Source organism: Myxine glutinosa, chromosome 6, assembly GCF_964187855.1.
Source record: "Myxine glutinosa chromosome 6, kmMyxGlut1.1, whole genome shotgun sequence".
NCBI lineage: Eukaryota > Metazoa > Chordata > Myxini > Myxiniformes > Myxinidae > Myxine > Myxine glutinosa.
The window spans coordinates 49,525,365-49,551,985 of record NC_136266.1 but is presented as its reverse complement, the minus strand read 5'-3'; the positions used below and the strand labels follow the sequence as shown (position 1 = coordinate 49,551,985).

Sequence of the window (26,621 nt, the reverse complement as noted above, 5' to 3'; positions counted from 1 at the left end):
GAGTCATCACTGTTTGGTGGACGGGACAAGACACATATGAACAAAAGGTGGGAGCGAAGGGGAAGCCGTAGCCAGAGGTACTCCTGGGGGTGAGGTGGAGAGAGGGCAGTGCAGGGAGAGCAAGGAGGAGAGTTTTTCATAAAGATAGCAACCCCACCTCCAGGACGAGGCTCAGGTCTATCATACTGGAGGAGGGAGTAACCCAGGAGAGATATTGAGGAATCAGACATCATGAAGGAGGAAAGTTTGTGTTAAGCAGATCAAGTCTGGTTTGTCAGAAGCAACCTGTATGGAGAGATCAGTCAAGTTTAAGCGAAGTCCCCGGATGTTTGAGGTCCATACCGTTAATGAAGAGGAAGGGGGAGCATCGGATACAGAACAGGGGGGGGTGGGGGAGGGGTAGCGTAAAATGTGGAAGAGGAAGAAGAGCTGGGAGAGCTGTTGAAAGTGTGTCAGAGATTTCAGAATAGCTCGGAGAAAGGGAAGGATAGAGCGGACAAAAGGTTTGATGGTGATTGGGTGAGGCACAGTGAGGTGTTGTTTGAGAGGGGGGGCAGAGCGAGGAAGAAGGTTGGGGGAGATGGAGGTGAAAGTTGGAAGGGAGAAGAAGCGGGGAGGACGCTTTGAGGAGGAGGGGTGAGAGGGGGTAATTGGAGAAAAAAGGAGGGTGGGGAGATTTGAAGGGGAGGGGTGAGGAGGGAGATTTGGAGGGGAGGGGCGAGGGGGGAGTTTAGGAGGGGAGGGGGAGATTTGAAAGGGATGAGTGATGGGGGAGATTTGGAGGGGAGGGGCAAGGGGGGAGTTTGGGAGGAGAGGGGTGAGTTTATGAAGGAAGGGGTTAGGGGGGAGTTTTGGAGGGAAGGGGCAAGGGGGGGATTTGAAAGGGATGGGAGATGGGGGAGATTTGGAGGGGAGGAGGGAGTTTTGGAGGGGAGGAGGGAGTTTAGGAGGGGAGGGATGAGGGGGGAGATTTGAAAGGGATGGGTGATGGGGAAGATTAGGAGGGGAGGGGTGAGTTTGGATTTTAGAAAGTGTTTTACGATTCATGGGAAACAAACATTTTTTGCAAAATGAGTTTCTTGTGACCTTCGAGTCAGAGATATGTTTGAAAACGATGGAGGAGGGGTGGAGTGCAGGTGAGTTTAGGGAATGTAGGAAGGAGGAACTGTAAGAGATGGAATTTTTTTTGGAAATGAAGAGATTTGGTGAGCAAGTCAAAAGCAACCCTTTGAAGAAGAAGAAGAAAAATGTGTTATAATATACGACAGAATACAGCACTTCAGGGGAAAGTTTAAACATTTTAAAATTTAACAGTGAAAACTATCTGGGGAATTGGGGGTGAAACACGTGGTCGAAGAACGAACGAATAAGAACAACGAATAAACGAATAAAAACAAAGAAGGAAATGTTTTTTTGTTTTTTTTGGGGTTAAGATTTTAAACAAGGAAGAATGGGGTGAAAAGACTGGGAAAAACTGAGAGAACGAAAGTAAATGGACCACAATCGACCACTGAGAGAAAAAACAAAGCCTCAAGGTAGGAAACAAAGTACTAGGTCGCAAATCACGCGGCGCGAAATAACCGATGATTTTTTATACAGGTATGAAAGATTAACACCGAGAATCTTCCTCGGGACACACTGTAGGTACAAACACCATAAGATAAATTCAGTTTCGACAAAAATACAAATGTGAACAATTACTTAACTTCGATAGTGTGGAGAGCATGGACAGCTTCGAAAAAACGTGACCTCGCCGGCAAGATCTCGCAAGATCTCCATATTGCAAAATGGTATTGCAAATGCAAAAATGCAAAAGATATTGATACATTGAGTACATTGTACACTAGCAGAGGTACCCGGCTTTGCACGGGAGTGGGAGGAGGAGGGGAGGGGGAAGAGGAGGGGAGGGGAACGCTAATTTTAAAACCCGAAATTTTTTAAATGTTTATGTCTCCGTGACATTCCTGGGACCATCCCGAGTCGAACAGTACTTTCCGCTCGCAAATCCGTCCACGGGTTCTCGAGATCTTAGAGATTGTAGACCCGAAGTTTTTTTAATTTTAAGGTGTGCTGTAGTCAGAAGCGCTAGAAGCGCTGCGCTCCCTCCCTTCGAATCCCTCTCTCTTCTGCTAGTGCTAATAATACGCTAATTTTAAAACCCGAAATTTTTTTAATGTTTATGTCTCCGTGACATTCCTGGGACCATCCCGAGTCGAACAGTACTTTCCGCTCGCAAATCCGTCCACGGGTTCTCGAGATCTTAGAGATCATAGATAGAGGCCAACTCTACTTTATATATATAGATGTTAACAAAATTATCAGCATCTATTTATTGTCGGGTCTATTCTTGTAATCCCTCGAGTGTCCAGGCAGGGCACTGATACCCTCAAGTGTATGCATTGGCATAATTAGCCCAATATCACAGATTTTAACACGTGTTCTTAGTGTGAATTAATCAGATTGCAGCAATACAAAAAAAGTAAATTTTATTCAATGGACAATCAACACACCTCAAACCAAAGTGACTAAAAGAGTTGGGAAAGTCCACTGCCCATTGAAATTACACAGAAAGCATCACATCTTCAAGCCGCCGTTATGTAAAACATTGGCAAATGGTACATACTTTTTAGACTTGAGTTTATACAAAATAACAAAGGAAAAAAAAACAAAAAAAAAACTTACATGATTATTCCAGGTTGATTTTATAACTGCAAGACAACACACTCACAGCTATCTAAAAAGTTAAAACATCTTTAGGAAGTAAAATCTTGTCCCTGTTTTCTATATATATTTACACCTGGATATGAGGATCATCTAAAAGGATGTGTGGAATGTTCCACAAAATTGTACGTGTATAACAACTGTTTTGGAAAGTGCTTTTTCCAAAAGATGGCACAATTGTAAATACCACTGTAAGCAAAACACCAAATCGCAATCACTTTCAGTTACATCACTTGGGTTTGTCTTGGAAGTTTTGTGCCAGCACTGAATATCAAACGAATCAAAATTAATACACAGACGCCGCCATGAAAATTCGAACGATAGAGAAAACTAGGTGTGACCAACATTCCAAAAGAAAACAAAAATTAAACAATTACAAGACCGAAGCGTAAACGATAAATGGCACAACGGACACGACAACAGGGAGAAAGGTCAACATCGGATGATCGAATGAGGTTCATACAAACCAAAAACTTCCATCACTATAGCCCTACATTCTCCCAACCTTCCAGCACAAGCTCGGTTCCTCCCACTTTTTCCCGCCCACAGAAATGAAAATAAAAAAAACAGCAGCAACATATCGGAAGGGCATGGGCAAGGGAGGGGAAGAGGCCAAAACTTTATACAACAGTTAAACATTTTAATGTTCATAAAACATCCCAAGGGAATATCACTGTCTCACGAGTCGTAATCTTCGTCATCGTCGTCTGTAGGGGTTTTGCTCATTGGCACGGCAGGCATAGGCAGGCCAGTGCTGGGTAAAGGGAAGAAGCGGCAATGCAGTGGTGGTTGTGGTGGCACAGGACTGGAGTTTGGTGGGCTGCATCACATGACATGCTGTGAGTCACATGCTTCCTAACGCAAGGCAAATAAGCTGATAGCTATACAAGTACATGCACAAATACGTTTGAAAACCGACAAAATTTACCTTGCGGGGAGGTCCGTAGGCCTGCTTACACCAGAATGTGTAGCCTCATCAACCTCATCTTCTGACATGGTCTCCTCATAGTCTTCCTGTAAGAAATAACATAACCACGTTTGACAAAGCCACACGTTTGCACGATTCAATTATCTTGAAACCAAACGTGCGCAAACAGAAGTCATAATGGTGCAGAATAATTGTCGAGAAATACAGCTTGGAGCTGCTGGTGGGGGCACTGCAGCTCAAAACACCCAATCTGTCAAAGAGCGCATTATGCTAGCTGTTTCATCTGCAATAAGCACGTTAAAGATCCTTTTGTTTATTTCACAAGTTGAGACCATTGGGCTGCTATCCAGGCCAAAGAAGCATTGGGTTTATCATTATTTTGATTTGGATCTCTCCTCCACCATAAACCACTGCAAAAAGCTCTGGGAATGATGTGCATCAGGTGGGAGGTCCTCTGCTCACAGCGCAGCATCACAACAAATATTTTGATTGGCTTGTTTGGTCTTCCTCTTCCTATCTGAGCATTCAGTCCTTGATGCTGGGATCCCAAGTTCAAATCACATTATACTGCAACAATTTGCCACTTGGCTACTGATGTCCTTGCAATTCATGTACAAACTCATTAATATGTCGTTGGACCCCACAAAATACATACATGTTTATATTGTCACGTCTGTGGCCGATGAAAACCAGCCTTGGACGGAAAGCCGAACAGTTAACTCCGAGGCAGCAGTTCGAAACTTGGCGGTATTATTTTTGGCGCGCTCGGGAAAAGAAAACCAGGGTGCTTACCTCAGACGGAACCACATGGGGCTTGTTCCTCGAACCCACAAACACCGATACGAGACAAGGAAAATTCACAATACAAGAAATGAAATGCAACAATAAAGGATTTAATTAAATAATTGTAAAACGGTAAAATGTCAAAATTAATGTTGAGGTAAAAACGATAGTTCTACTTGATGGACCATCAATGCTGACACAAATACAGACACACTGGGGAAAGGTAAAAGAAAAGAAATGTCCCCTTTTTATGGCACTCAGCTCTGGTCTCAACGAGCACTTTTGTGAGATCGGTCGATGAGAGGACCACGCGTCAAAGCGCCCAAACAATGGCGCCGGTCAATCACGCGTGCACCCAGAGCCATGAAGCGGCAGCAAGACATCCTCCTCTCTCTCTCTCCCTCTCTCTCTCTCCTCGCCAGGAAGTACAGCACAGCCACAACCTCCCCGAAGAGCACCGCGTCAAACAAGAGCACCTCCTTCAATGTGGCAAAGGCTCCACAAAGCTCCGTTGTTCTCGTCCTGAGCACACCCAAGAAGAGCGACCGTCCGCCACGAAGCCAGCACCAGAGACAGCGAGAAAACGGATTCTTCCTCTTTACTCCTCCTCGAACCTTCCAGCCCTGACGTCACACTCTGTCCAATCGCCCGAGCGCTGTTCATCACCCCATGGCTGCTTAACCAATCACAAAGCTCAGGGCGTGATCTCTCCGTGACGAGTTGTCGGGGGTGGAGTTTGGTCTGTATCGGCAAATGTGCTGGGTTTTCATTGGCCCTTGTGGCGTTGTGAGCGAATGGAGATCATTGCATGGCTGGCTGAGTGCATGTAAAAAAAACCCACACAGCAAAAGTCACAGGGGCAATTACACACTGGAGAATTACTCTTAAGCCCTGTCTAGTTAACACAAAAGCCACGCCCCTTATGGTGACATGCAAACACTTAACCTGACAGGTTCCCTACTTATTACATCGAGGTTCTTCTTCTTCACATCCAAGGTCCAGGCTAAAACCTACACGATCCCAACTCCATCATGGTATTTCTTCCCTACCCCCACAAACGTAACAATATATATATATATATATATATATATATATATATATATATATATATATATATACATACATACATACATACATACATACATACATACATACATACATACATATATATATATATATATATATATATATATCTATATATATATACAGGGTCCGTCAGGGAGGTGTGACGATTTTCAGAAAACTCATACACAGTTATTTTTAGTCGAATTTCAATTTTTTTTTTTTTTAAAGACTACATATATAATGCCATGTAATACACTGTAACAAAGACATCTAAAAAAATGTAATTCATGTTTGAAAAATGACCATCTAAATGGCGGCCGTTCTTGTCCAAGCATTCTTGCAGACGCGCGGAAAAGTTCCAGCATTTCTCAGCACAGCAGCATCCCTCAGCAGTTCCAGCATTCTTTCTGCGAACGTAAACCGCCATACGAAATCATTCTGCTGCAGTTCTTGAACCACCATGATTTTGTACGTGTGATAATGAAGGTCCAACTGCAAAATTCGACGAACTGATCTGTCTGACATCCGTAGAGCACGAGCGTGCCGTACCGCTGACCGACGAGGGCTGGCCTCCACAGCTTGTCGAACCCTTTCGATGTTTTCCGGGGTCCTAACGGTTCGATCACCTCCCCGAGCTGCTCCCGGCCCCACAGATCCAGTTGTCCTGAAGTTTTTTACCCACTTCAATATTGTGTTTTGAGATGGAACGGCTCCACGTCGACCAACATTGAAGTGAGTACGAAATCTGCGCTGAGCACCACCGAACTACCCGTTTGAATAAACGTCTCAACAACAAAGACGCGATGTTCAATCGTCCACAGCTCCATGGCTACTGAAATGGCGCCTAACAACGAGTAACCAACAGCCATCACGCATGCGCTAGACCCCCCCCACTTGCATTGTTATACCCAATTCAAACATGAATTACATTTTTTTAATGTCTTTGTTACAGTATATTAAATGGCATTATATATGTAGTCTTTAAAAAAAATAAAAATTGAAATTCGACTAAAAATAACTGTGTACGAGTTCTCTGAAAATCATCACACCTCCCAGCCAGACCCTGTATGTGTGTATATATTATATATATATATATATATATTGGTATCTGCAATCTGGTTCTCCCACCTAATGAGCGAACATCATGACGTCATCGCCATGCATGTCCGCATTGCTTGCAAAGCTCCAGAGGAACCATCTAGCAGTGCATCATTATGGATTATAAATTCAGATATTGTCACAAGTGCATGCAAAACTCACAGTTACCGACCTGGTTTCGCCCTTGTTGGGGCTTCATCAGGGCAACGCAGTGAGCCTTCCATACACTTGTAACTCTGTGAACCTTTCGGTTTTTATATCAGTCACTATGCGACCTTCATATCATCAGTGGAGAAACGCCAGCAAGGTGTCCCATGCAGCTGCTGCTGCACCTTGCTGGGAGCGATAAGCACCGCCTGCCACACGGTAACGTTATCTCTGGTATCCACTCATCATATGGAGTCGACCTGGTTGCGGTTGGGAGTTACTAATAATGGTATCTGTAATCTGGTTCTCCCACCTAATGAGCGAACATCATGACGTCATCGCCATGCATGTCCGCATTGCCTGCAAAGCTCCAGAGGAACCATCTAGCAGTGCGTCATTATGGATTATAAATTCAGATACTGTCACAAGTGCATGCAAAACTCAGTTACCGACCTGGTTTCGCCCTTATTGGGGCTTCATCAGGGCAACACAGTGAGCCTTACATACTTTTATTCATATTACATACTTTTTATTCATATTACATACTTTTATTCATATTACATACTTTTTATTCATATTACATACTTTTATTCATATTACATACTTTTATTCATATTACATACTTTTATTCATATTACATACTTTTATTCATATCACATACTTTTATTCATATTACATACTTTTATTCATATTACATACTTTTATTCATATTACATACTTTTATTCATATTATTACATACTTTTATTCATATTACATACTTTTATTCATATAACATACTTTTATTCATATTACATACTTTTATTCATATAACATACTTTTATTCATATTACATACTTTTATTCATATTACATACTTTTATTCATATTATTACATACTTTTATTCATATTACATACTTTTATTCATATAACATACTTTTATTCATATTACATACTTTTATTCATATTACATACTTTTTATTCATATAACATACTTTTATTCATATTACATACTTTTTATTCATATAACATACTTTTATTCATATTACATACTTTTTATTCATATAACATAGTTTTATTCATATTACATACTTTTTATTCATATTACATACTTTTATTTTATATCAGCCACGTGGCAGGCCAAGGTGGCAGGCGGTGCTTATCGCTCCCAGCAAGGTGCAGCAGCAGCTGTATGGGACACCTTGCTGGCGGTTCTCCACTGACGATATGAAGGTCGCATAGTGACTGATGCTGTATATATATATATATATATATATATATATATAAATAAATAAATATATATACATATATATATATATATATATATTGTTGCGGATCTCGGAGTACGGCACTCCCGTTAGCAAGGGGGGGGGGGGTAATCCCCTTGTCTTGTTGAGCTGGCCGTCTCCGGTCCTGGAACTATCCCGCTCTTTGCGGGGTGAGATTGGCCAGGGTGATTGGTCAAAGGCTTCCCAAATACCTTCACCAATCTCTCCGCAAAGCAGGGAGATGAGTCCCTGCTCGAACCGCGGATGTGATGGTAATTGCCGAGCGGTTTAGCAATCCACGATCCGAGCCGTTAGCAATAAAACTAACCCAATTCTGAGCGGTTCTAATCGTGCCACAGGTATTCAATTGGGAAAAGACTAAAGCGACTGGATGAGAGGAACCAAAGAATAAGAAGGGTGAAGGAAGAACAAATATGATTTATTAACTACACTAAAAGAGGAAACGAAAGGCAAGAAGAATATACAAAAGAAGGAAATAAAAGGACATAGGGCAAGCTTATCTAAACAGTCTTAACTTATCACGACCCCAGGACAAACAGACAGACTCACATGGAATGGTAGCTGGTAGGGGAGGAAGGTCCAGGCCGATGGTTCCAGGCGATGGGATCCGTCCAGGCTCCGGGTCCGCGGGCGAAGAACGGCAGGCAGCTTCGCGTATCGTTGGCGCGTGACCGGACCTTACATATGCGAGGGGCTGGAATACTGCTTACGTCTAGCGTGCCGAACGCTCTCAAAACCACACGGCAGTTCGTATCACACGATCGTCCCAAGCGATCCTCCGCGCAATGTTCTTATCATTCGCCGCCTCTGCGCTGTTCTCTCAAGTTTGCCGATCATCTGCCGATCTTCTCTCCTCTCTGCCGATCATCTCCCCCGCATCTGCTCTCCTCTCTTGCATCTGCCTTCTCCGCATCTCCCGCATCTCCCGAAGTAGTCCACGGCGGCACTTTTATTACAAGCCTCGCGTATCAAGCCGCGTCCGCTTCGCTCCGCCTACTCGTGAACACGCCTCGGCCCGGATTGGTCGCGATGGTTCATTGGTACCTCCCCTCGTGACGCGTTAATGGGGCCACGCCTATGTTCCTGGCCGCTCCTCCCTTTTTCTCCCACTCTGCCACGTGGCTTATGGCGGCAGGCAGGAACAACCAAAAGGCAGCGAACGCTGAGGCGGCTGCGGCTGGTAGAGGCGCGTAATACAATTTGGAGGGCAGATTACGCCGCACAAATGAATGGAATGGGAATTTGAGAAGGGGCCTAGGTTATTTGATTAATACAAGGCAGATTCAACTATTGGAAACAGATCCTTACCTGAAACACATACCAATGAAATAACTAAAGAAGAAGACTATGGTGTGCTACGTGTTGCTCAGGGCCTAACTAGGGTGCGACCTTTGACCTTTTCACCAAAAATGGGAATATTTACAGGGGATTATTTATAAGGGAATATTACAGATATTTACAAAGTGGAGGGTTCTAAAAACCACAACAATATATATATATATATATATATATATACAGACGGCATTTAATATGGATTATTTTTTTTGTGGGGGTCAACTTATTTTTCAAGATGTCTTAGAACCAAAAGTTCATTGGAATTATGTTGAAATTATTCTAGATTTTGTTAATGTGACCTGTAAAAGAAACTAAAACCACATTTGACATTTCGAAACAAATAAATTGATCCTTGAAAGTGATGTAAACTGATATCGAACTCAATTCATGGACAGTACTGTTAAACTTCTGTACGTTTTCCAGAAGTATCTCTTTATTTTGCACATTAGCCAAAATTTTTTTAAATAAAAACAAAAGTTAAATTACGACTGGGATTACGGACAGTAAAATTACACTTCAGTACTTCGTGTAACCCCCACGAGCATTCAGGAGAGCACGTACACGTTGAGGCATGCTGTTCACAAGATTTGCCAAGGTTTGGACAGGAATTGCTTGCCATGCAGTGACAATAGCCTGCTGCAATTCACGCACAGAGGTCGGCTGCTGGTCCAAGTGGTCGATTTGACGCGTTAATTCTGCCCACAAGTTCTCTATCGGATTCATATCCGGGGACATGGCAGGCCACTCCATATGCTCTACACCATGGTCAGCAAGAAAGTGTTGGTTCATGCGAGCACGATGAGGCCATGCATTGGCAGCTTGGAAGACAAAGTTTCCTCGAAAGGCTGCATGAGCAAATGGAAGCAATGTTTCTTCCAGAATGGCCCTGTACTTGAACTGGTTCAGGTTTCAGAACAACCAGGTCAACCAGGAACAACCAGGTTTCCATTCAGAACAACCAGGTCAGTTTTGCCCCCTGCATGAAAAGCAGCCCAAACGGTCACCCCACCACCTCCAGCTTGGACTCTTGGCACTATACAATCTTTGTTGTAGGCTTCATGCACTTGTCTGTGCACTCGGACGCGGCCATCTTGACGATAGACCAGAAATCTAGACTCGTCACTGAAGATCACATGATTCCAGTGTCCTGGCTGCCATTTACGGTGCTCTCTGGCCCACTGCAATCGGCGCTGGCGGTGTTGTCTGGTCAGGCGTGGCTTTCTCAGGGGATGCCTGGCACGAGAGCCTGCTTGAACCAGTCGTTGGTTGACTAGCCTTCTGGATACAGGCACATTTGTCAGTTGCTGCCACTCAGCCCTAATCCGATTTGCTGACTTGGTATGGCCATTGCGGACTAATCGGTGCAGCTGGCGATCATCCCTCCTTGTGGTTCTGCGGGGACGTCCTGGCCTCGGTATTGGAGTAGGGACACCCCTCTAAGCATTTTGTTTCAGGATCTTTGACACCTGACCTTGAGTGATGCCATACTGCCGAGCAATAGCACGCTCTTTCATGCCGTAATTTCGTAAAGCCACCACTCCATGACAAACAGCATTGTCGAGTTGACGGACCATCTCCAGAGGAAGCGGCAATAACTTTTGGAGACGTGCAGCAGTTGTTTTCCACTAATACAGAACGCAACAACCCTTGTATACCCGACTGTGAAGCCAATCGTCAAATGCACCTGTCCGTACATTTTGCCATGCCACCTGTGATATAATCCTGTTGTTGACTTCTTGCTGCGACAGACAATCAGTGATATGGTTCTTTTAACAAATAAATCACCAAAGTGTAAAATAAACTCACCAGATTGATATACTCAGTTAAGAAAGTAAACCCAAGTCAAGAAAAAAAAATATATTCCATATTAAATGCCAAGTCTGTATATATATATATATATATATATATATATATATATATATATATATATATATATATATATATATATATATATATATATATATATATATATTTACAGTTTCGCACGACCCTCCTGCCCTTACCAAGGGGAGATTAAGCCCCTTGTTCTCCTTGGGTCGTCGCAACCGCAAGATTTGAATCGCCACTCCCGGGCAGACGCGAGACAGGGTTTCGGGACGATGTTCGCGCGTACCTAAGTACTCACGCCGCCGCGGAAGCGGGGATCAAGTCTTGCACGAACCACGCGTAATTTGAGTGCACCCGAGCGGATGGCGCACCACGTGGTCCGTGCAAATACCTTATTATTGGAACCCGATTCGAGCGGTTTTATTCGTACCACGCTTAGTCAATGATGGAAAACACAAAAGCAGTAGAATCAAAGGAAGAACACAGGTTTAATAATTATTTACACTATTATGTACAAGTCGAAGAGCCACAGAGCAGAACTTAAGCAGTCTTAACTTATACCCAGACACGGGCCCGATCACACTCACAGGGGGGAATGAAGAAAGGATGATGTTCAGGCGCTGAACGCGGCGGTTTGGTCGTCCAGGTATAGCTTCGCCCGGCGTGGCCCTCCCCGGTCACAGCACGTCCCTCGATGAAGGCAAGCAGGTGGCGGGAGGAATCCTTGTAGCGCGTCTCTCAAACAAAGGGCAGAGCAGGCAGGCGGGAAAATATACGCGTCTCTCGCCAGGCTTGGCGGTTTCTCACAGCGCGATTAATTAACGGCGTGCTCTCACTCGCGTAACTCGATAGGGAGGATTCGCCTCAAGCTCAACTGAGCGTTCAAACTTGTTCAAGCGCCTCTCTCATAACTTGTTCACTCTCAAGCGCCTCTCCCATAACTACTTCAAGCGCCTCTCCCCAAAACTACTCGGGTGGGGGCATTGCGCAAAGGGTTTTATTGCCACACCCCTTGGCCCCATCGAATGTTCTAACCACGCCTTTTGACGCAGTGCTAAGCCACTCCCTTCGAGCCCTGATTGGCGGCTCACGCTTATGGTCGGCTTCTTCTCCGCCTTCCTTCGGTCTTGCCTCGACTTGTCAGGCCTGCCTCGTGTTAATTTGCACCAAAAACCACAGTATCGAGGCGTCATAAGCAATGAAAGGACCTCACTCTCATTATTCTACTCAACGCAAAACTAACACAGGAAAAGGACTATGCTCACATTGACAAAGACATAACTGAACTATCGCGAGGCTATGTGTTGTAGTGTGACTAAACTGTGAGGGGGAAATTAACATTTATTTGTAAAGAACTCAAAACCGCAACAATATATATATATATATATATATAGACTTGGCATTTAATATGGAATTTTTTTTTTTTCTTGACTTGCGTTTACTTTCTGAACTCAGTATATCAATCTGGTGAGTTTCTTTTACCCTTCGGTGATGTCTTTGTTGAAAGAACCATGTCACTGATTGTCTTTCGCAGCAAGAAGTCAATAACAGGATTATATCACAGGTGGCGTGACAAAATGTAAGGACAGGTACATTTGACGATTGGCTTCACAATCGGGTATATAAGGGTTGTTGCGTTCTGTATTCGTGGAAAACAACTGCTGCACATCTACAAAAGTTATTGCCGCTTCCTCTGGAGATGGTCCGTCAACTTGACAATGCTGTTTGTCATGGAGTGGTGGCTTTACGAAATTCTGGCATGAAACAGCGTGCTGTTGCTCGGCAGTATGGCATCACTCAAGGTCAGGTGTCAAAGATCCTGAAACGAAATGCTCAGAGGGGTGTCCCTACTCCAATACCGAGGCCAAGACGTCCACGCAGAACCACAAGAAGAGATGATCGCCAGCTGCACCGGTTAGTCTGCAATGGCCGTACCAAGTCACCTAATCGGCTTAGGGCTGAATGGCAGCAACTGACAAATATACCTGTATCCAGAAGGCTAGTCAACCAACGACTGGTTCAAGCAGGCTATCATGCCAGGCGTCCCCTGAGAAAGCCACGCCTGACCAGACAACACAGCCAGCGCCAATTGCAGTGGGCCAGAGAGCACCGTCAATGGCAGCCAGGACACTGGAATCACATGACCTTCAGTGACGAGTCTAGATTTCTGGTCTATCGTCAAGATGGCCGCGTCCGAGTGCACAGACAAGTGCATGAAGCCCACAACGAATATTGTATCGTGCCAAGAGTCCAAGCTGGAGGTGGTGGGGTGACCGTTTGGGCTGCTTTTCATGCAGGGGGCAAAACTGACCTGATTGTTCTGAATGGAAACCTGAACCAGTTCAAGTACAAAGTCATTCTGGAAGAAACATTGCTTCCATTTGCTCGTGCAGCCTTTCGAGGAAACTTTGTCTTCCAAGATGACAATGCACGGCCTCATCGTGCTCGCATGATCCAACACTTTCTTGCTGACCGTGGTGTAGAGCATATGGAGTGGCCTGCCATGTCCCCGGATATGAATCCGATAGAGAACTTGTGGGCAGAATTAACGCGTCAAATCGACAACTTGGACCAGCAGCCTGCCTCTGTGCGTGAATTGCAGCAGGCTATTGTAACTGCATGGCAAGCGATTCCTGTCCAAACCTTGGCAAATCTCATGAACAGCATGCCTCAACGTGTACGTGCTCTCCTGAATGCTCGTGGGGGTTACACGAAGTACTGAACTGTAATTTTACTGTCCGTAATCCCAGTTGTTACGTGGTCCTCCCTGTGACCACCTGGTCTCGGCGACCCCCGGACCTTGAGAGGAACCCCGCAAGAAAGATATATGATTTATATGCTTTCGGGACGCAATCAATACTAAGTAAACCCTCCATTTATTCTGTTACGTGGTCCTCCCTGTGACCACCTGGTCTCGACGACCCCCGGACCTTGAGAGGAACCCCGCCAGAAAGATATATGATTTATACGCTTCCGGGACGCAATCAATACTATGTAAACCCTCCAGTGGCCCAACAAAGGAAACAATCCCAATCAATAAGGAAACCACGCCAAGGATCCGGATCAATCAATAATATATTCACCCCTGAATAGAATCATCAACAACACAATACTTCAACGCTCAATATGAATATTCCAACAATATTTATAATATGGCCATCTTATATATTCCCCCCTTGAACCCCACTCACGGCACCCTCAATAGTCAATGTCCCTCACAATGTCTCTGGGCCCCTCCAGACCAAGGTGAAGGTCGAGGCCCAAGTAATTCGATCTCCGCACACGGGCGGTTGAACGGACCCCTGGCTGACGTGCTCCAAACGTGCACGCCCCGTACCGGGAACAGCTGCTGCAGTGGACACCTCCTCGGGACGTCACCGGGGTCGGAGCCCGTGATCGCGGCCTCTGGGCTGTGAATGGCTCGCAAAGCGCGCGAGGCCCACGGCGCGACCCGTACACGCACTCGTCGGCGTCGAGGCGAACAGTGCCGGACGCTTGGTTCCTTCCAGGAACCCACGGCAACCTAACACGTAACAGGCAATCACCCCGCGCAGGTAACTCCTCTCGCCAGACGGGCTTTTCAAACTCAGCGTTTCAAAGCAGGTAAAGATCGACTAGGCTCGTGTCGGAGCTGGTCGAAGATCAAGATGGCCGCTTCTCTCTCCACCTTGTCCTCCTTTTTCTCTTCCGGTTTACGATCCCGTTTCCGGTCGCGTTGTTACCAGGAGCGCTTCTAACCATTTAACCACAACAACCTTTAATAGAATAAACATTAATAAGAAATGACCTGAATAGTAATTCACATAAATCCGGAATTCGTAACACTCCCCCCCTTCAAGAAAGAAAGTTTCAACACCACGAAAACTTTCTTTGCAGGCCAACTTTGATAAACAAACAAGATAACTCACACCCCAAATCATCAGTTCCCCCGGGCAACAATTCACATCTCAAAAATAAAGCAACAAAATTTCACAAAACCCCCAGAGATTTCCAAAGGTAATTCACTCTGGACAAAGCACCAGCAACGACCTTGTCCCTGCCCTTTACATGTTCAATTTCCCGTTGGACTCCTGCCAAGCCAAACTCCATCTCATGACCCTCTGACTTTGACTGTCAGTTTCTTGTGAATGAAGGTTAAGGGGTGGTCACCAAAGCCCCAAAGTTAAACAACTCGATAGCACTTTTTCGGGAGGCCAAGCTGAGTATTCACTACACGAACGCCTTTAGGAACGTAGAGTTCACGGTTAATCCGGGGAGGAAAGTTCATTACATGGACGCCTTCAGGAACGTGGAGTTCACGGTTAGTCCGTGCAGGAAAGTTCACTACCTGGACGCCTTTAAGAACGTGGCGTTCACAGTTAGTCCATGTAGGAGCCCGGGCTCGGCGGCTCCGCCGTATATAGTGCTTCAACTTCTCCGGACTCCTAACAGTTACGGTGGGACCACTTGTCACAGTAGTCACCTGACTGGCAGTCTCCTTCTCGGCCAGTGCTCTGACAATCATTCTTCCGGGAGATGCCGTAACTCTGGGAGCCTCCATAGTAATATCGGCTGCTGCCAACACCAAAACTACCACCAAATTGTCCTCTTCTGTAGACCTCTCGACGCCTACGAAATGCCTTCCCTACTGTTATGGTCCGACCCTCCAAATCCTTACCATTCCAATTCTTCTCTGCCTCTCTGGCGTCTTTTGTGCTTGCAAACGTGACAAAGCCGAACGCTCTTGACTGTTGCGTTTCCCTGTCTTTTACCAACCGCACTTCCACCAGCGGCCCATATCTGTTGAAGACAGAGGTCAGAACTTCTTCCTCTGTTTTGAAGTTCAGTCCCCCTACAAATAACTTGGAACTTTTGTCGCCATCCCGAGCTGGGGTGGTGTTATTTTCCCTGCTGGGCTCTTTACCAACCCTCGGGTTACCATAAACTTGACCCCCGGCCAAATCATTCCCGATAACCACAGATACACCCTCTACAGGAAGCGTGGCTTGTAAACCGACGGTGACCGGTCCTGACACCAAATCGGACTCCAAATGGATGACATGAAGTGGAGCACGAACACAGCCACCGATCCCCTGTAAACGAACACTATCCCCCGTTGCCGTCTCCTCGGACCATGGCAAGATGCCTTCAAGCATTAAAGATTGATGTGCTCCTGTGTCCCTCAATATCCTAACCAGTCTCCGGTTAGTCGAGGCTCCATCCAGTGACACAAACCCCTCTGAAATAAATGGTTGGTAACCCTTTTGATGGCGATTTCTCACAATGGCCATTGCATTTGGAGTCGTACTAGTCGAACTCCGCTCCTGATTTTCCTTTTTCAGGGCATAACATTGGGACATCACATGTCCAGGTTTCTTGCAAAAAGCGCAAGTAGGCCCGGAGGAAAAACTCGTGGTCTGCCTCGGGCCCCCCGGAAAATAAGTTTGTCTTGGGCCCGTAGCCCCCTGATTTCGAGCAGTTGGGGTATCAGAGTTGTCCCCATAATCACCTCGAGGCCGCCGCCATGTATTGTCGTTCTCCGCACCGGGTGTTCCATAACTCCCCTGCTGAAGTCTAGGCGAGGAGTTAGGTTGGTGGACCCCTATCCTGTGTGTTAAGGCATAGTCATCTGCCATGGTGGCTGCGTCCCACAACTTTGGTACTTTCTTTTCCTGCAGGTACACTTTGATGTCCTCGTGGACACACTGTTGAAATTCCTCCACCAGGATCAAGTCTGGCAATGATTCGAAGTCTTTCCCGACTCCCTTTGACTCACACCACCGATCAAACATGTTTTCCTTCACTCTGGCAAACTCCACATGGGTCTCACTCTCCCTCTTCCTGGCATTCCTGAATTTTTGCCGGTAAGCTTCAGGAACCAACTCATAGGCTTTGAGAATGTGCTTCTTCAATACCTCATAATCTGCACATTGGTCCATTGGTAGCGCCGAATAAATATCTTGAGCTTTACCCACCAGCACACTCTGCACTAGTATGGTCCAGGACTCCTCCGGCCAGTTTAACTGTCGAGCCACTTTCTCAAAGTGTGGAAAAAATTTAGCGACTTCCTTTTCACTGAAGGGTGGAACCAGCCTCACATGTCTGCCCACATCCCAGGTGTTCTGGCTAGGTGTCGGCCCAGTCAGCAAGGGTGGTACCTCTCCCCGTTCTCTCATTAAATCCAGCTCCTTGAATTTAATTTCTTGCTGAAGCGCCATGACACGTTCCTTTAACTCCCTTTCGGCCTTTCTCTCCTCTGCTTCGAGTCCCTTGCAGCTCTCCTCTCCTCTGCTTTTCTCCCTTCTCTCCTTTCTTCTGCTTTCCTTTCCTCTTCTGATCTTTCCTTTTCTGCTTTCCTTTCTTCTTCTGCTCTTTCCTTTTCTGCTTTCCTTTCTTCTTCTGCTCTTTCCTTTTCTGCTTTCCTTTCTTCTTCTGCTCTTTCCTTTTCTGCTTTCCTTTCTTCTTCTTTGATCCGTTCCTGGCTCCGTAATTGCAACTCCAGTTTCCGGAGCTCAACGTCTTCTGGTTCTTCGGGTAGCCACTCCCAGGCTAACTCGTCCCATATTCCTAATCCCACCATAGACTGTATCACCGTGGTCTGCAACTCTGCCTTCCTCAAATTAGTTCGGACCTCCAAGTTAAAATGTTTGGCCAATCTCAAGAGGTCCGATTTTAGTAATGCTCGGAACTGTGCCTCACTAGGGGTTACCGCAAAGTTCAGTGCAACAAACGCCATGGTGACTATCGTTAACACCTGTTAACCTTCACCCAAGACTTTACCACAATTTCCCAAAAATTTACCAGACTAAATTCAGGAAATCTTATAATTTTACCAATTAATAATGAATTAGTAAATTTTAATTAATAAAAATATTTTTTTATTTTTTATTTTTTTTTGGTATACAAGATCGAGGCTCGTGAAAGAGCTAACATTAATCACACAAAAAGACAAACCGACACACAAAACACAAAAAACAAGGGGAGCGGCAGACACGATGGGGAGAGAGGGGGAAGGACACAAACACAACTTTTGAGAGCAGGGACATCGGGAGGACTTGGGGGGAGGTGGGAGAGGAATAAAACATATGAACACTGCAAGGACTCTGGGGTGAATTACCAGGGGTAGAAAAGATCAAAGTTTTCGATGGGGGAAGATAAGAGATGGTGGTGAACAGCTGTTTTAAAGACCTGGAGGGAGGAGTGGGATTGAAGGGAGTGGGGGAGTTTGTTCCAGAGGCGGGAGAAAAGGGGAATGAAAGAGTGAAGGTGAGCAGAGAGCCTAGACTTTGGCAGTTTAACCATAAGAGGGTTGCAGGCAGATCTTGTGCGACCTGAAGGAATATTGGGGGGACAGAGCACAGAGAAAGCTGGGGGAGCAAGGCCGGAGAGGAGTCGGTAGAAGACAGAAAGACCACCAACCTGCCTGCGGTGAGTGAGTGAGTGAAAGGCCCTCGGAGTTGACTACATCGCAGGAGATTCCAATGATTCTGAAAGCTTTGGCCTCAACAGCGTGAAGCCGAGCAAGGTGTGAGGCAGGAGCACCAGCCCAGAGGGGGGAACAGTATTCCATTGAGCTGCGGATGAAAGCCTTGTATGTGGTGAGGAGCTCAGGTGTGCCAAGGAAGGACTTCGCACGACGGAGGATGCCCAGTCGGCGACTGGCTTTGGAGGCCAGCTTGGAAATGTGGTTTTCCCAAGAAAGATCATGGCAGATAGTGAGACCCAAAAGCTTGAGCGACAGAACTTCTTGGAGAGGATTGTTGAGAAAGTAGATGGGAGGGTTGTCCAGTCGGTCCTTTCGGAGAGACATTGTAAGAGTGTGAGATTTGTCAGGATTGAAAGACATGTTCCACTTGTTTGACCAGTCTGTGATTTTGTCCAGGTCTGCAGAGCGTGAGGAGGCTGCAGACTGCCGATCTGAGCGATGAGGAATGGAGCGGCAGATAGTGGAGTCATCAGCAAAGAGATAGAGAGGATTTTCCAGAGAGTCGGAGAGATCATTGATGAAGACCAGAAATAGCACAGGGCCCAGAACACTACCTTGGGGAACTCCAGCCAGAACAGGAGGGAAGATGAGAGAAATCCATTCAGGGCCACACGTTGCCTATGACCAGAGAGGAAATCCGCAAGCCATGAGTGGAGATTTCCCTGAATACCATAGGAGGTGAGTTTGGTGAGCAGAGCTGGGTGCCAGACCGTATCGAAGGCACGTGATATGTCAAGTGAGACAGCTCTGATTTCCTGTTTGGCATTGAGGACCTCCATCCATTGTTGAGACAGCAGAAGCAACATGTCCAGAGTAGAATGACCTGGTCTGAATCCAAATTGATGATCAGAGATCAAGCCATTGGAGAAGAGGAAGGATTTGATATCTGAAGCAATGATGGATTCCATGACTGTGCTGATAATTGGGAGAAGGCTGTTTGGTCTGTAGTTGCAAGGATCTGTTTTTGCACCTTTTTTGTGTAAAGCGGTAATGTTTGCTGATTTCCAAGATGCTGGCAGATGACCTTGAGCAAAAGAGAGGGTGAAAAGAACAGAGAGAGGGTGAGATAGAGTGGCAGAGCAGGATTTTAGGACCCGAGGGCTGATGCCATCTGGTCCAGTTGCAGAATCAGAGTCGAGGTTTGATAAAAACTTCTCCACGTTGTCAGGAGAGAAGGACACAGAGTCCAGGAGCAGTTGGGTTCGACTGGGAAAGGTGGGAACAGAGAGAGATGGGTTTGGGACACAAGATTTTGAGGCAAACATAGAGTTGAGGCATTTGGCTTTGTCACGTGCGGTGTCAACTGTGTAGCCATTTGAGGTAAGGGAGGGGATGGAGGGGGAACAAACACCAGAAACGGATTTGACCAGACACCACCAGGATTTGGAGGAAGGGGACAGGTTTGAGAGTTCAATCCTGAGTGTGGAGAGATAGTGCTTCCTGGCACTCCTGAGGGTAGAAACACACTTGTTTCGAGCTTGGTGGAAGGAACTGAGATTGCCTTCAGTTGGATTTGCCTTCCAAGATGCAAAGGCAAGTTGTTTCAGGGCAACTGCCTCACCACAAGATTCAGTGTACCATGGACGGGAGGAAGGGTAAGACAACTGAAGACGAGATGGGATAAATCTGTGCATGAGAGAGAGCAGTTTGCTTTGGAAGAATTCCCAGGAAGAATTGATGTCAGAGGCGTTAGAGATGGGAGACCAGTCCAGTTGATTGATGGCTGCTTGCAGACCGTGCCAGTCGGCCTGAGTGAAATGCCAGACTCGTCGGCGCTGAAGAGGCTCTCTGAGAATGGCCAGTGAGATGTCCACTTTAACAAGCACATGATCAGAAGAACCGATTGGAGCAGAAGAAGAGCAGCAGACATTTGCAGGGATGTTAGTCATAACCAAGTCCAGAAGAGAAGATACTCCATTGACTGAGATCCGGGTCGGGAAATTGACAGATTGTGTCAGTCCCAATGAGTCGCAGAAGTCCTTTGCTGAGGTGCCATGGCTGGTGAGAGATGAACCCACACCCAGCCAGCTGGCATGATGACAGTTGAAGTCACCACATATGAGGAAGACAGAGTTTGGATGAGTTGATAGAAGTTGGTCCATGTTGTCCGACAGAGAAATGTAAATGGAGTCATCACTGTTTGGAGGACGGTACAGAACACATATGAACAAAAGGTGGGAGCGGAGAGGAAGCCATAGCCAGAGGTACTCCTGTGGGTGGGGTGGAGAGAGGGCAGTGCAGGGAGAGTGAGGAAGAGAGTTTTTGATAAAGATAGCCACCCCACCACCAGGACGAGGCTCAGGTCTATCGTACTGGAGGAGGGAGTAACCAGGAAGAGATATTAAGGAATCAGAGACATCTTGAAGGAGGAAAGTTTCTGTTAAGCAGATCAAGTCTGGATTTTCAGAAGCAACCTGAATGGAGAGATCAATCAGGTTTGAGCGAAGGCCCCGGATGTTTGAGGTCTACCATTAGTGAGGAGAGAGGGGGAGCATCGGGTGCAGGACAGGGGAGGGGAGGGTAGGGTCAGATGAAGGGTGAGAGGGGGATGTAGGAAGAGCAGTTGATAGTGTGTCAGAGATTACAGAAGAGTTACAAGAAAGGGAAGGATGAGGAGGACGAAAGGTTTGATGGTGATGGAATGAGGCACAGTGAGAGTTTGTTTGAGGGGGGGCAGAGGCAAGTAGAAGGTTGGGGGAGGTGGAGGTATGACATAGAAGGGAGACAAAGTGGGGAGGAGGCAGCTTTGAGACGGAGGTGGGAGGAGGGAGAATTTGGGAGGGATAGTTGGGGGGGAGATTTGAAGGGGAGGGGCAAGGGGGGAGTTTAGAAAGTGGATGATTAATGAAAGATGAACATATATAACAAATTGTGTTTGTTGTGATTTTCAAGTTAGCGATTCGTTTAAGAACGATGGAGGAGGGATGGAATGAATGAGAATTTAGAGCATGGAGTGATTTGGAATCATAAGAGATTGAATATTTTTTTGAAATGGAATGAGTTGAAGAGGAAATTGAAAGGAGCCTTTTAAATAAGAAGAAAAACAGTGTGTTGTAATAAACCACTGAATAAAACACTGAAGGGGATAGTTGAAACATATTTACACAGAACTGTGAAGAACAATCTTATATTCACAAAAATACCAATGGGGAGAGGAAGCCTAGAGCGACGAACACGAGTCACTTGAACAGGGCAAAAGGTGGAAGGCAAGGGGAAAATGGGGCCGGGGCGAGACAGCGCACGTGGGCAGAGGCAAAAGCACACGAGGAGAAAGGGAAATAAAAGTTTTTTCTGTTTGTTTTTTTGTTTGTTTTGGGGGGGGGGGGGTGTGGCGGTTACAACGTTAGACAAATAGGAGATGTTTGGTGAAGCTTGGTGGAGAAGGGGAAATCAATAAAGCTAGCAAAACAGCAAAGGAAGAAACAACCTTCGACGGGGGAAGCCTGAGGCTGCAAGGCCTTGCTCACGACGCGGCAAACAAACGATTAATTTATGAAAGATAAGCACCGAGAAACTTCCAAGGGGGACACTATAAGTTCACACACCGAACGATAAATACAGTTTCGACAAAATACAATTGTGAACAGACTTAACTTTGAAAAACGTGGAGACCGTGTGGACCGTCGAAAACCCCTGCCACCGTCTCCAAGATCTCGCGAGACCTCAATCTATTTTATTATTTTATACAATTTTATACGCGAGATCTATTTTATTATTTTATACAATTTTATATATCCCGGACGAGCCCCCAATTCTGTTACGTGGTCCTCCCTGTGACCACCTGGTCTCGGCGACCCCCGGACCTTGAGAGGAACCCCGCCAGAAAGATATATGATTTATACGCTTTCGGGACGCAATCAATACTAAGTACACCCTCCAGTTATTCTGTTACGTGGTCCTCCCTGTGACCACCTGTTCTCGGCGACCCCCGGACCTTGAGAGGAACCCCGCCAGAAAGATATATGATTTATACGCTTTTGGGACGCAATCAATACTAAGTAAACTCTCCAGTGGCCCAACAAAGGAAACAATCCCAATCAATAAGGAAACCACGCCAAGGATCCGGATCAATCAATAATATATTCACCCCTGAATAGAATCATCAACAACACAATACTTCAACGCTCAATATGAATATTCCAACAATATTTATAAGATGGCCATCTTATATATTCCCCCCTTGAACCCCACTCACGGCACCCTCAATAGTCAATGTCCCTCACAATGTCTCTGGGCCCCTCCAAACCAAGGTGAAGGTCGAGGCCCAAGTAATTCGATCTCCGCACACGGGCGGTTGAACGGACCCCTGGCTGACGTGCTCCAAACGTGCACGTCCCGTACCGGGAACAGCTGCTGCAGTGGACACCTCCTCGGGACGCCACCAGGGTCGGAGCCCGTGATCGCGGCCTCTGGGCTGTGAACGGCTCGCAAAGCGTGCGAGGCCCACGGCGCGACCCGTACACGCACTCGTCGGCGTCGAGGCGAACAGTGCCGGACGCTTGGTTCCTTCCAGGAACCCACGGCAACCTAACACGAAACAGGCAATCACCCGCGCAGGTAACTCCTCTCGCCAGACGGGCTTTTCAAACTCAGCGTTCCAAAGCAGGTAAAGATCGACTCGGCTCGCGTCGGAGCTGGTCGAAGATCAAGATGGCCGCTTCTCTCTCCACCTTGTCCTCCTTTTTCTCCTTTTTCTCTTCCGGTTTACGATCCCGTTTCCGGTCGCGTTGTTACCAGGAGCGCTTCTAACCATTTGACCACAACAACCTTTAATAGAATAAACATTAATAAGAAATGACCTGAATAGTAATTCACATAAATCCGGAATTCATAACACCAGTCATAATTTAGGTTTTGTTTTTGTTGAAAAAAAATTTGGCTAATGTGCAAAATAAAGAGATACTTCTGGAAAACGTACAGAAGTTTAACACAGTACTGTCCGTGAATTGAGTTCGATATCAGTTTACATCACTTTCAAGGATCAATTTATTTGCTTCGAAATGTCAAATGTGGTTTTTGTTTCTTTTAAAGGTCACATTAACAAAATGTAGAATAATTTCAACATAATTCCAATGAACTTTTGGTTCAAAGTCATCTTGAAAAGTAAGTTCACCCCCACAAAAAAAATATTCCATATTAAATGCCAAGTCTGTGTGTGTGTGTGTGTGTATATATATATATATATATATATATATATATATATATATATATATATATATATATATATATATATATATATTGTTGCGGATATGAGGATTGAGTTTTTTTGATTGTGTTTTTATTGTATTGTAAATTGTTGTAAAATATCGCCTTCCTGCCTCCAGTCTGTTGTATAAAGGTCAAAGGGCGTTCCGGTAGTTAATTCCATAAAGCATACATTGAAGGACACTATAATACCCTTGTTCAGTAGCTTATATCCTTATTATGTGTGTTAGGGTAAGGCTGTGTCTCCCATTAATTTAAATACTCCATTGCACCAATATATCCCATTGCACCATAAAGTTATTGGAGCATGGAATGAAGGTATTGGAAAGGGTGTTGGAGAGGAGGATAAGGAAGAAAGTGAAGATCGACAAAATGCAGTTTGGATTTATGCCAGGAAGAGGATTGACAGATGCGCTTTTCATTGTGAGGCAGTTGCAGGAGAAGTACATGGATAAGAGGAAGAAGTTGTTTTTTGGGTTTGTTGATCTGGAGAAAGCATTCGATAGGGTTCCACGCAAAGTATTGACATGGGCATTGAGGAAGTTAGGAGTGCAGGAATGGTTGATCACAGTAGTGATGGCAATGTACAAAAGAGCACGCACAGCTGTAAGGAGGAAGGACGGGAACAGTGGTGAGTTTGAGGTGAAGGTGGGAGTGCATCAGGGGTCGGTACTAAGTCCACTACTATTTGTAGCTGTGATGGAGGTGCTGGCTCAGAACGTAAAGGAGGGTTTACCATGGGAGTTGTTGTATGCAGATGATCTGGTGTTGATTGCAGAAAGTATGGATGGACTGAAGGAAAAGATGAACAAGTGGAAGGAATGTATGGAGACAAAAGGTCTGAAGGTGAATATTGGAAAGACAAAGGTGATGGAAAGTGGTAAAGCATGTGGTGAGGTGGAAAGAACTGGGAAGTGGCCGTGTGCTGTGTGCAGGAAGGGTGTCGGAGTGAACTCCATTCAATGTACAATGTGTGCTGAGTGGGTTCATCAAAAATGTAGTGGTCTGAGAGGGTCATTTACCAGTGTGGCGGCTACATTCAAATGTAAGGTGTGCACAGAGGGAGCTGCAGATGGAGGAAATGTTGAGTTGGATCTTGGAGACGGCGTGAAGCTGGAAGGTGTGAAAACATTTTGCTACCTCGGAGACATGCTGAATGGAGAAGGTGGATCAGACTCGGCAACGGTTGCTCGAGTGAGATGCGCATGGAAGAAGTTTCGGGAACTGAGTGGCGTGCTGATGAGGAGGAGAGTGTCGTTGAAGCTGAAGGGAAAGGTGTATGCTGCATGTGTGAGAAGTGTTATGATTTATGGGAGCGAGACATGGGTAATGAACGTAGAGCAGCAACGAAGGCTGGAAAGGGTGGAAATGCGAATGGTTCGATGGATGTGCGGAGTATCGTTGAGAGAGAGGAAGACAAATGATGAATTGCGAAAGATGATGGGAATATTGCCTGTGATTGATGCTGTGAAGAGGAACAGGTTGAGATGGTTTGGTCATGTATTGAGGAAGGATGAAAGTGACTGGTTGAGAAGAGTGATGGAAATGAATGTAGAAGGAAGTAGAGGACGGGGAAGACCGAGAAAGACTTGGCTAAAGATGGTGGAAGAAGAAATGTGGGCCAGGGGGTTAACAAGGAGAGATGCAGAAAATAGGGCAAAATGGAGAAGATTTTCATGGGGACCGCAAGGCTAACCCCCGCTCTAGCAGGGAAAATGGCCTTAAAATGCATGTTGTTGTTGTTGTTGTTGTATTGCACCAAGTGAAATAAGAGTAGATCCCCTTTCATTTCATTTCAATGGCCAACTGCATTTTGGGCGGTTTCTTCAACCACCATTGGCCACGAGGCAAGGTTGGGGAAGAAAGGCGTGCCCGCCCATCGTCATCAAGGGCAGAGCCAGAGGGTCGCGCGACCAACCAGGGCCGAGGTGAGCACACCGATGGGCGTGTCCTGAAGGCCGGCGGCTTGATCGCCGGAGGCGTTATAAAAGCGTGCGCGCAAGAGTGGTCAGGAGTTGCGTAGAGAGGTCCATGACAACAGAGGTCCATGACAAAGAGAGGTCCATGACAAAGAGAGGTCCATGACAAAGAGAGGTCCATGACAAGAGTGGCGGCTGCATCCACAGCAGCTTGAGCCACCGAAACTGCATCCACAGCAGCTTGAGCCACCGAAACTGCAGCCACAGCAGCTTGGAACCAGACGGACGTTTTGAGCAGGACCGAAAAGGAACGGCGGCTGCCAAATGTGCCGATCGAGCTGCGGTATCCGTGGACCAGGCCTCCCCCCTCCAGCCATCCACCTCCTGCCATTCCTATCATCATCCCCCGTGTAAGTGTGTTCGTAGTCTGTCTTTTGTCTTGTCCCTGGGAATAAGTTAAGCCTGTTAGATAAGCTAGTATTTTCACTGTGTCTCTAAAATCTTCTGTATATTATTTTCTTATCTTTCCTTTTTCCTTGGTTATTTTGAGCAGGTAAATAATAGGAATAAATTTAGTAGTATTGCCAACCTTTTCGTCTTCTTCTTCTTCACATCCGTGTCGCTTTTGTCTTTTCCATATTGAATATCTGTGGCGCGATCCGGCCAACGCTCGGGAATCGGGTTAGTCGGGGTAACTGTACGACCGCGGGGCCATCCGCTCGGCAAACATAACATCTTATCCGCGGGCTGTAACAATATATATATATATATACAGTGAAACCTTGACTTACGAGTTTAATTCGTTCTGTGACCGAGCTCGTAACTCAATTTGCTCGTTTCTCAAATTAAATTTCCCCATTAA

General features: G+C 45.9%; 1 protein-coding gene across 1 annotated transcript in view; it reads right to left on the bottom strand.

The window, feature by feature from the left end:
• Positions 1 to 2,469: 2,469 nt before the first annotated feature.
• The window catches only part of DRAP1 (DR1 associated protein 1), a 42,315-nt gene continuing 18,163 nt past the window's right edge, over positions 2,470 to 26,621 (bottom strand). Inside the window, exons 6-7 of the mRNA XM_068119992.2 lie at positions 3,650 to 3,735; positions 2,470 to 3,541 (exon numbers count right to left, since the gene is read on the bottom strand). Of these exons, the coding sequence (XP_067976093.2) occupies positions 3,400 to 3,541; positions 3,650 to 3,735 (228 nt within the window). The 3' untranslated portion in view covers positions 2,470 to 3,399. The remainder of the gene's footprint in view (positions 3,542 to 3,649; positions 3,736 to 26,621) is intronic.